We start from the raw sequence: 11,651 nt of genomic DNA, 5'->3' as shown, positions 1-11,651 counted from the left end.
AATGATCATACATATTATATATAATATTCTTATAATCAAGACCAGCTCTAGTCCCGCTCTTCCTATAACTAAATAACTGTCCTATTATCATCTGTCAGACTGCTGCAACCCGAAAAGATTTCCGCCTTAAAAAACAAATTTCGTCTGCACTTATACAATTATTATATGCATATTTCTTATTTATATCTAATATTTGAGCATTGCGAATTTAAAGCTCATTAATTGCTTTGCATGCTTGCACACAGTTTTTTATTCATTTTTTTTTTTTTGCCTTTTCATTTGCTTGTTAAGCTCATCTCATAATTTCAAGTGTTGCTGACCAATTTGGCTAAGAGGCTTGGGCACACCTGTTCACACACACACACAGAGAGACACACAGAGAGAGATATATGTATACCTTCCCCTTGGACATGGAAATCGCTTTAAGTGCGTTCAGCTGATTAGCTGCAGCACTTGGAGCTGGAGGCGATGCTTATAATGCTTGCTTATAGATCGAACAGTTCGAGTCATGATAATCTAGCAAAAAGCAAACGCAGCTGCAATTTTATTGTTGTTGTTGTAGTTGTTGGTGTTGTGGCTGCTACGGCTGCTGCTGCTGTTGTTGGTGCAGCTTTGACCTTTTTTTGTATGAGGGTTCCGCCAAAGAAATATGGCTATTATTTTGACTACTTCTAATTTATAAGCGAGTCGCATTGTTGCCTGCTGGCCGACTGGCTGCCTGCAACTGTTGTTTGGCATGAAAAATGCATATATCATTGGCCTCTGGTACTTGACGGCTGTTTGTTTGGGCTTTAAAAAAAAGCAAAATAAAAAAAATAAAAAATCACGAGTGCACACACAGTAGCCCAGACAGCCGGGCAGGCGAGTCAGGCAGTCAGGCGGTCATCGTGGGAAAACTTGTTGTTGTTGGCCGATGAGGAGTCGCTTAATTACCCATTACACAAATGCTGTTTGGGCCGCTTGGGCCGGTGCTGGCTGCAAGAATCGCTCAATGCTCATCTTTCATCGCAATTGCAAATTCGCAAGTTTTTTATGGTAGTCGTAATTAAGACGCCAGCAGTTCGTTGCCTAAGTCTTTCGTTTTGTGCCCTTTAGCGGCCGAGTGGCACGCAGACCCGAATGAGCCAAATAATGTGCCATTGCATTATGACTTATGCTGCGGCGCCATGTTGCAATGCAAATCGTTGTCATTGCTGCTGTTGTTGTTGTTGTTGCTGTTCGTCTGGCATGAGGGACAACAAACAGCAAACAACAAACTGTGCAATCAAAGTCTATTAAAAGCAAAACTAAGCCACATGCCAAAAAATCATGTTTGCTGACCAAACTGCGAACGCGCTTCGCTCCAGTCAGCCATCCAGCCGGGCAGCCAGACAAAAGGCCTAAATAGTCAGCCAGACAACGAGTAGGAGTTTTGTGGAGGCCTGGCAGCAGCAGGAGGAGCAAGAGGAGTAGACAGAGTGTAGACAATGTCTGCCAGATTTCTTTCTTGCAATAAATTGCAATTTTTTTTTTTTTTTTTTGCTCGCTGCGCTGCGCCGCTGCTTTGCTCTGTTTCTATCTCTAGCGATTATGTAAGTCGAACAACGTTCCAGTCTCACTCAACAACAAGCGAGCAACAGCTAAGAGCTAACGGATAACAGCAAAGAGCTCACAGCTCACAGCGCACAGCTTCACCACATCGCGCATGGCCCAGTTTCCAGTTTCAATTCCCCCATTTTCACTATTAACTGCTCTGGCTTGTCTTTAGCTTTGATTTCATTTTCATTTGCCTCGTCAGCCTCTGGTCAGCTACAGCTACAGCGCCAGTGATTGCAACAGCAGACACACACACACACACACATACACACATACGCATATATGTGTATATGTGAAAATGAAATTGAAATGCGAGTGCAAGTAAAAGCGGTTCCATTAGCCGCATGCTTTGGCGGTTTTTATGTGTGTTCTACGTAAGCGAAATAATAGTATTTGAGAAATTTTCAATTTTTCAATTATTTAGTGCATTTTAAGCATATGATTGAATAAATTTGAATGAAAAAACTAAAAGTTAGTTGAGAGAGTTGAGATCGCTCATAATGAATTCAGATTGAATTACCTAAAGACTTTCTGAAGCAGTTTATATACCGAGAGAGAGGGAGGGAGACATAGGTAGAGAGAGAGAGAGATAGAGGGAGAGATGGAGGTAGAGTGAGTGAGCGAGAGATCTAGAGAAAGGATTAGAGAAATCACGAGAAAAGAATGCAGGGATAAAGCGAAGAAAAGAGAGAGAGAGAGAGAGAAAGAACTAGAAAGAAAGAGATAAGGAGAAAGATCTTGAAAATTAGAGACAGAGAGAGAGAGAGAGAGACAGAGAGAAAGAGAGAAAGAGAGAGATCTATAGATATATTAATATCAATAGAAATATTATTTCATATCTTCTAGCGAGAGGCATGAAAAGAGATCTAATAAAAGTGCTCTAGAGGTATTTAGAGATATTTAGATAGAGGGATCTAGATAGAGAGAGTGTGTTAGAGAGAGAGAGAGAGAGAGAGGAAGCAAGAGAGAGAGAGAGGGGGAAATCTGGAGCAGATCGGGAGCCAGAAATGGGGAAAAGGGCAGCAACTCAAGGTCAAATTTGTGTCAGACAGAGATAGAGACAGCCTCAAAGGTGCACGCTCAACTTATTTGATACTTATAAAAATATCCCCACAAATTCCCCAACCCAATAGCATAAATATCTCCCAAGATATCAAAATTCAAGCAAAGTAGATCTCTTTCAATATTTTCCAACATGCGTAACTCAATGTCACAACGCATTGCGTGCTTAAAGCCATAGCTATTCATAGGCATGAACAGCAGCAATTGCTGCCGTTGCTGCTGTTGCTTGCAACAGTTGCTGCTGTCAGCTGGGGCACAGCAGCAACATTTGTTGTCCAGTTCTGGCGAGCGTGTTACAATGTGCGAAAACAAATGCGCGTATTTCAATTTTGACAATGCACAAAATGCGTGTCACATAAATTGACGCAATGTGAGCCATGCACCGCTATCAAGTGCACCTACACACGCACACACATGGAGTGAGTGATGTCGAGGTGCCAATTAAAGCGAGTCCACAAAAATGGAACAGAACCGGACTCAAATAGACGCGACGCGATTTAATGCGATACGATTTCGATTCTTGGCGGCATGTTTAATGCACCTTTGACATGCAACCAAGCCGAAGTCCATGCTGAGTCGGCATAGTTTACACACAACAACAACGTGAAGAACAACAACGACAACTGCAGCGGGTTTTTATACTCATTCACGAAAGTGAATCAGTATATTGGTTTTGTGCAATGTCCGTCTTGCTGTCCGTCCGTCTGTCCGTCTGTCCGTCTGTCCGTCTGTCCGTCCGTCCGTCTGTCCGTCTGTCCGTATGAACGCAATCTATTTCGGCGCTATTGAAGCTAGAGACTTGAAATTTGGAACACATACTCGTGTATATCTCCGATTTATAAAGTGTTAAAATTTTCCCGATCCGCCCACTAGGGGCGTGGCAAATCGGAAAATGCATTTTCCGATATACCAGAAATCATGTTTGTTGAAGAGCTAGAAAGCTGAAACTTGGTATGTAGGTCCGCGTTGACCACCCAAGATCACGAGCTATGGCGGATATATCTACGCCCATTGGGGGCGTGGCAAATCGGATAAAACTGTATCTCCTAAAGTTGTAAACCTAGAATGCTGAAATTTTGCACGTCAGCTAATGGTATGATTCTATAAAGTCTGAAGATAAATTATAAGTCTACGCCCGTTGGGGGCGTGGCAAATCGGACCTGAAGATATAGTGATTTTTTAAATTCTCCTATATTTTGGACACTATTGATGGCAGAGACCTCAAATTTTGTATATACTCGGACTGATCACCCAAGACCAAAAAGATTTGTCGGATATATGTCCGCCCACAGGGGGCGTGGCAAACCGCAAAAGTTTATATCTCCTAAAGTATAATAGCTAGAAGCTTCAAATTTGGATAGTTGAGTTACTGGTAGCCTCCTCTATCGATTCCCCAAAAATAATTTTTACGCCTCTTTAGGGGCGTGGCATATCGAAAAATACCCTGTAATTTTCACATTTTTTTAGGGTAAGTATTCAAACTTTGCAGTTAGGGTAACGTTATCTCTTTCTAAAAACTGACCAAAAATGAGGTGTCTACGCCCAGTTGGGGCGTGGCAAATCGGAAAAACCTGTATATTCTACAGTATTAGAACGAAACTTAACTACTAAATTGTTGATGGGATGTGAATGAGTATTCCGCAGTCGGTAACGCCCGACTGCAACGTTCTTACTTGTTTTGTTTGTCGTTGTTCAATATGAAATAGTGCAGAAATTACGAAATTTGTCGTCTGACAAAAAGCGCTGCAAACGCTATAAATTAAATTTACAATTTTGGTGCTCATTAAACGGCAAGAGCAGATCGGCCAACAAATGTTTGTTGCGGAGGTGGGCAATTGGGGTGTATTGGTTGGAGAGTGTCGATGAATCAAGAGGAAAAGACATAAGAATGTTGAAAAGGAGGAGGAATTAAATTGAGATCAGAGAAATGAAGAGGATAAGAGAGATGAGAGATTAAGATAGATAAATATATGAGGAAAGATATGCAAAGGTGCTGAGAAAAAGAAAGACGAGCACAGAGACTGAGAGAAAGAAGAAATCAACAGAAAGAGAAAAGAAAATAAGTGAGAAGTATGGAAAAATTAAGAGTGAGAAGGAAATCGGCAATAGATGGAAAATGGACCAATTTATAGACAGAGGCCGATCCTATGAGAAAAAAAAAATGGAAAATATATGGGCAATGATAAAGAGAGAGGAGAAATACTTAACTCTGCCAGGCAATATATCCCTTAAAATGAATATGCCCCAGTTACACAATCCAAAGCTTAGACTGAAACTCATGCTGAGTATCCTGCAGTCGTGCCCAGCCCCATTGCATTGGGCTCTTACCGAAATCGAGAACAGCAACGCCTTGGGATATAGCCAAAGTAAATGGCTTTAATTGTTGACAATTTGGGGTCGCTTTAAGTCGGCTTTGCTTTTGTTATTTTTATGGCCGTTAAATTTTCTCGCGTCTGTCACAAATTGAATAATGTCTCAATTGAACAACAAGCGAGGCAGCAGCAGCAGCAACTGCACAATTCAGACAACAACAACAACAACAACAGCAGCTCAAACAACATTGTTTGCAGTTGTTTGCAAAGTTCAGCTAATTATGAGCTCAGCAAAAAGCATTAAAAGCGACAAGAGATTTTTTTGTATTAAAGTATTTAGGCAGAGTCTATTATATAATCGTGCAGTTTGATAAACTTATACGAGCATATATATATATATATACATATGTATGTATATCCTGTCAGCTGTGGCGTTAGAAAGTGAAAGGCAAGCATGCAACGCCCACTTGGCACTTGGATAGACACAAAGATACATGTAAATATATAACTATAACTCTATATATATGTATATAGCTAACTACAACTAGATTTTTATATAATTGTAACTATTTTCTGCCTTTTGACTAATTTGCCTGCGTTTGTTGTTGCCTAGCCAAAAACGAAAGACTTGAACAACGAACTGCAGCGGCGAACTAAACTAAGCTTTAACCGGTAGCCAGAGCCAGAGCCAGAGTCAGCCTCTGGCTATCTGACAATCGCACCACTGACCAACATTCGACTCTCGCTGTGTAACAAACATATGCGCACATATACATACATATATGTCTTTATATATGGGTCAGCTGGCATATGTCGTGCCACGTAGACATCTGATAAACTAGGCTGGCAAAATGCAATTTTAATTGCCAATCGTCAATGAATGCGAGAAAAGTTTGTATATGTGCTGTGATAATCGACAAATCAGTTTGATATTGAAAGCTAATTTAATATGTGACCAGAAGTAGATTTAAATAAATAAATAAATAACATAAAAATAAAAAAAAAATAAAGCCAAAGCTGCAATCTACATATGTTGATTATATATTTTAGATAATATTTTTACTATACATGTATTTCATTTTAAAAATATACTTAAATTATTTTGCTAATGTAAGCAAATCATTGTCTAAGCTAAAAGTTCTATCAATTTTTCTTGAAACACTCTATTCTACTCCATTAGTATTACATACCTTGTGTGCATTTAGCCAAGAATCTGTGTGTGAGCTGCACCTTTTCAGAACCACTTCAATTATGCGTAGTCGACTTTCCGAGCTGAACGAGCCCCAAGAGCTGCCCACGCCAGAGATTTTTATTTTCAATGTTCAATAACTTAATTAAAGCTTCAATTTGCATGCAAATTGTAAATTGCAAATATATCTTTGTATACGCAATTTTGATAAATCGATGCGATAATAACCGAAGCAATTAAATAAATAGAGGATAGCCAAAAGGCAGGCGAGCAAACGCTTAATAGCAACGCAATTAACTGGTTGACTTATAAGTGCTTCCATTATAACGAAGAACAAATAATTGGCGTTGATTAAAGCAACAGTTAATTGACATTTAAGGCGATTCATTACTTAACAAACTCTAAAAAGAGTAAAAAAGAAAAAACATACAACAATAAATAAATAAAATAAAAGAGAAGCAGAGATATGCGAGTTAATAACGTCTGCGGGGGCTGCTTTTTTCGTAGTCGAATTTGGGCACAACGCTGTCTTAAAATACCAAATCGAATCGGAGCCAAAAAAGCATTTGCTAATTGCATCGACTGCATGCAGCAGCAGCAGCAGCTTTTCGTGGAAATTCAGTTTTCACATGCTCGACTTTGGTTTTGTACCAAAAATTTACATACGTATTCAAATGTGTTGATACCTATATGCCTGTGTGTGTGTGCGGCGCCACAATTCTCAGGCTCGCATGGACATTGGGGCACTTGTTTTTAGCGGCAATTAATGTTAGTTGCAAACGGGCTGCATAAATCAGCCTAATTGCTATATTTAAATTCTAAATTTGGTTGAGTTTTTCTTCATTTTTTTTTTTTTTTTTTTTTTTGCTGGCTGTTTGTGCACGACATTAGCTTCCATGTTTTTCTTGACATGTAATATATGCATAGTTTTAGTTCTGCTGGCAGGCAACAGGTGGTCCGATATTAATTTGCATTTTTTGCATTTTATGTTTATTAAATTGTTTCTCTGAGTGCATAGAATACCAGTTTGAAATTGCGCGCTCATTTTTGACGATAGTCTGTTATTGTTAACAGTGCTGTTAAGCGTGCCTGTCTGAGCCGCCACAATTCGAGCAGGTTTGCAGCAACGGTATGTTAATTTTCTCTTAATAAAATAAAATACAATTTGAGCTAAATAAAAATTATGAAATGTATTGATAATAAAATTCAGCTTTACACATTATTAATCTCGTGTTTATATGTGTTATTTATTTTCCTATATTTGTGTCTTGTAGAGCTGCATACATGCCTTAAGCTTATCGATAAGTCGATGACTTGTACTTATCGCTCATAAACCGGCTAGCAATTTCTGCAAAAGAATTTTGTTTACATTTAACAAAGATGGCATTATCGCCGGACAATTGCGATACTTTAATGCAAAATGATGTGATTGACGTAAATGATGAGATTGCAAACAATACAACTGGAAATGAAACAGAGAAACGTCCCTCAACAGTCAAAACAGCGCAAGACGCAGTTTACGATGCTGACAGCGAAATGGTAGAATCAGCCGAAGAGGAAGACGACAAAGCACCAAAGCAAGAGCCGTGCTCAGATGATGATAGATCCACAGTGATTGCACCAATCAGCCGCCCGCCAACCGAACCGCTCTCCAAGCACAACTTAAAATGGAATCTGCGCGTCATCATCTCAAATTTGTATATGAAGAGCGAACGGCGTTTGCCGAGCGCTTGTGTGCCAAAATGCCTGCACAATACGAGCCAATGCGTCAGCCGGCATCGCTGTGCCATGCTGCCCGATGCACCCGATATCAGTATAGCTCAAGAGCTGCGCAATAATCTCTACAGGCAGCATTATGATACATATTTGGATATATTGGAAACGATGGCGCTGCAGTCAGTTTATCCAGATGAAGCGGTTTTCGATCGACTCATCGATATGATTATGGTATGTCAATTCTCCAGAGAGTTTTCTTATGTTAATTCGCTTTATTTTAGATACTCAACACAAAGAGCTTGACCCTCGAAGAGCTGCATAACAGATATAGAAATGTCATACGGATCTATTATTTGCTAGTGGATGCATTTCCTCCCTGTTGGACCGCATTGCGTCCATATTATTTAAATTTCCTGGGAGCTACGAGCGACAATCCACAAAAGCTGCAGCTGCTATTGGATTTATTTGAAGATTGCCTGGGCAAATGTAGCGTAACAGAACTGCGTGAGCTGACGCCCTACTACGAGCAATTCGTTCATGATTATGAGGCTGAGGACAGTTCAAAATTAAGCTCTGATGACATGTTTCAGCGCCATGTCCAGGACTACGACTGGCAGAGCGGCAAGCAGTGGGTGGACGAGTTTAAGGCCATGTCCCCAGCTGTGCAACTGGCACGTCTCTGCGATGCCTTGGATATGATTTGCTGGGTATTGGAACGCGAATTCTTAGCCTGGCTGGACCATAATCGTCTGCAGCAATCGGAGCCCGAGATCTTTCAAGAGGACTCCAAGCCGTTTGTGCTCATCGTCTTTGGCATAGAGAAGGACAAGAGATTAACGAAGTTAACCCAACAGTTGCTGCGTGTGTATAGTCGTGCAGCAGCTAAGTCCTTGTATGCAGATCGTTTAAGCATCCTCGAGGTAGGTGTGCTATATATACTATATTCACATAAAAACACATTTACTAAAGCTCTCATATAATTTCATTATTTCAGCGCTTTATCTCACTGCTCATGGAGGCAAGCAACACAGCGGAGCTGGAGTATGCCAACAACTCGTTAATATATCCCAATTTGGGTCCTCAGACACGCCGCCTTATTGCGGAGTTCTTTAAACTATTCAAAGTCGAAAATCCCTCGGATCTCACCACTTATATACGCACCATCTCGCAGCTGAGTCAGCCCTATGTGCGTTGGGAATTCGCGGATAATTTTCTGAGATTGTTCTACTATTCCGATGCAGCATTTGGGCCGGAAAAAGTGTGCGAGGAGCTGAAGCTAAAGCGTTGGCTCAAGTACAGGCCACGCAGCGCCATCGATGAGGCAGACAACGAACAGCTCTCTAGAGAGGACTACTTTAAGATCATGCTCAATGCGCTGCAGGATTATTGCAACTGGTTTGATTTGCAAGCCTGTTGGAAGTACATAAAAACCAAAACACCTGTCCAGCAGCTGCAGGCAAGAACAAGTAGTCCGCTGGCTACGCCTGCGGGTCTGGTTACCGAAGATGTTGGCAAAATCTTTATGCTCGATGAGATGCAGAAGGAGGCGCACACTTGGAAGCAGCGCATCAATGCAAAAGTGATTTTGGCCAGGCCCAAAGTGAATCTCCCAGTGGCTAGGATCAGCATAGGCACCATGGCTGAGCGTTATGGAAGCGATATACGACAATTGCGATATCTACGACGTATTCTGCTGGAAGTAATGCGTTTTGAGGATGTCACAGATTGGCTGAACTATGTTAACGATTTTCTGGGCGAAGATGAGCCAGCCGTTTCGTCTTAATGCCACAGAAGAATCTGGGCACAAATTCAAGTGATAGCTGTAAACTAAAGGTATTTGGTAAATCCACTACAATAAGTCAAAGAAGTGGATTTAATATAAATTTTTATACAAAGACATATTAAATAAAAAAAAAAAGTATGAAAAGTTTGTGAAGAACATAAAATATAATTTATTTACATTTTTAAAAAACATCACCAACATTAACATAAGCAGAAATATAACTTTAGCGTAACGTAATGAATGGTTTCTTAAAATGCCTTAAAAATTCAAACGAACTACAAGCGCCAAAGTCGTAAGACAAATGAACTACGTAAGCGCAGTGAAAGGAACATAAGCGCAAATTTGCGCAACATGCGCAAAAGCTCCACCGCTTAACAGAGAAGGCAGTCATTTAACAGAGTAACTCCAATGCAGGATATTATCCTGCGGACGGAGAAAAAAAATACTTTTAGTTGATTTTAGCAGCACAACCCCGTCGCCAGCAGCAGCAGGAGCAGCAAATGCTTGCCGTCGCGACAAATACGCAAAATTAAACATTGTGTTATTCTAACAAAAAAAAAAAAAAATAAATAAATAAATAAAAACTACAAATCGCGTGTAATATCAAAATTCTGCGTAAAATAGCAACAGCAAATGAACAACAACAGCAATAAAATGTGCGGTGTGTGTGTGTAACAGCAACAGCAATAACAACAACGAACCGTTGTGAGCACAGTGGTTAAAGAAATAAGAAAAACATAAAGAAGAAGACGCAAAGGGGCAACAACAGCAGCAAAGCCAAAGAAAGCGCAATCAAAATGTCGACAACAGTGGAACAGGTGAGTAAAAAGCAGACGCAACGTAACTTGAGTAAATTTATGTAATTTTGTATTTTCTTTGTATTTCGTTTTGTTATTTTCTCTTGTGTGCGGAGAGTCAATCAGTCAGTGCGGCAATGTTACGGTATTTTTAACGGTAGCCATTGCCGACAACTGCGTAACATTCAGTGTCAGTGCCGACTAGTTGTCTGTCTGTCGCTCTGTCTTTCTGTCTCTCTGTCTGGCTGGCTAGCTCTTTGTCTGTGACTGTGTGTGTGTGTGCGTGTGTAGGTGTAACCAACTTACGCGCTCTCTCTCTCTTTCTCTCTCTCTTTATGATTCTCTTTCTGTGTGCGAACGTGCATTTGTGTGTGTTTGTGTATTGGCATGCGGCTGACTGTTTTGCATTGCCATGCCAACGGCGACGCTGGCACTTCCTGTTTGGCTGATATTGCCTCGATTTGACAGTGAAATTCGATTAATTTCTAATCTGTACATCAGCTCGGGCAAGTGCCACAGCCAGACTGAGACTCAGACTCAGACTTACTCGCTCACTTTCATACGTATTCAGCGACAAATATAAATAGCTGTCATTTTGTCAGCGAATTGAAATTCAAATACAATCCACGCACACATCCACACGCATATACACGCACACATGCACAGGCACACACTCAGTCCCACACGCTAGACGCGACATTGCATGCAAATTCCGTTTGCATTTACAGTGAGGGCTCGCATATGAAGTCAAATACCTTTAGCCGGCTTAAACTTTTGCAGTTTCCAACTATTTGAGAAGTTTACTTTCCAAACAGTTTTTATACGCATTTTTAATAACGTGCGTGCATAAAAAGTTTTATGATATATCAAAAAATCCTTGCTCTGAGCTTGTTGTTGCTTAATATAGCTTTTGTTTTATGATTCAGTGCGGATGTGTTTATATGTATATATTTTATGGCAAAGTATACTTAAAATTTATGTTTTTATTTACTAGTAAAGGATATACCCTAAAATTGGACTTAATTGAGGTTTTAACTGGAAAATGAGGAGTTTTGCTTAAAAATGACTAGAATATTTTTTTAAACAAATTTAAGCCATAGATTTAATTTATAAGCATTCTATGACTTAATCTAATTTACATTGACTTCAATTCAACTCTTATTAAAAAGACGTGAAATGCTTGTTTTGCTAAATTTATAATGCTAAAGGTCTCTTAA

The 11,651-nt window shown here is 40.1% G+C and overlaps 2 protein-coding genes across 3 annotated transcripts in view; both read left to right on the top strand.

The window, feature by feature from the left end:
- LOC108613771 (uncharacterized) overlaps positions 1 to 10,221 on the top strand; it is a 37,374-nt gene extending 27,153 nt beyond the window's left edge. Inside the window, exons 2-4 of the mRNA XM_018007477.2 lie at positions 7,413 to 8,085; positions 8,136 to 8,774; positions 8,849 to 10,221. Coding sequence (XP_017862966.1) covers positions 7,519 to 8,085; positions 8,136 to 8,774; positions 8,849 to 9,637 — 1,995 coding nt within the window. The 5' untranslated portion in view covers positions 7,413 to 7,518 and the 3' untranslated portion in view covers positions 9,638 to 10,221. The remainder of the gene's footprint in view (positions 1 to 7,412; positions 8,086 to 8,135; positions 8,775 to 8,848) is intronic.
- A 92-nt stretch (positions 10,222 to 10,313) lies between these two features.
- Positions 10,314 to 11,651, top strand: part of LOC108613776 (uncharacterized) — a 43,659-nt gene continuing 42,321 nt past the window's right edge. For both annotated transcript variants that reach the window (XM_089468412.1, XM_089468411.1), the window contains exon 1: positions 10,314 to 10,455. In XM_089468412.1, coding sequence (XP_089324538.1) covers positions 10,435 to 10,455 — 21 coding nt within the window. In that variant the 5' untranslated portion in view covers positions 10,314 to 10,434. The remainder of the gene's footprint in view (positions 10,456 to 11,651) is intronic.

The sequence above is a fragment of the Drosophila arizonae genome, chromosome 4, assembly GCF_054131065.1.
Source record: "Drosophila arizonae isolate 15081-1271.41 chromosome 4, UAZ_ARI_1.0, whole genome shotgun sequence".
In the NCBI taxonomy this organism is placed as follows: domain Eukaryota; kingdom Metazoa; phylum Arthropoda; class Insecta; order Diptera; family Drosophilidae; genus Drosophila; species Drosophila arizonae.
The sequence above is the reverse complement of the archived record's forward strand: the minus strand, read 5'-3'. Positions and strand labels throughout refer to the sequence as shown.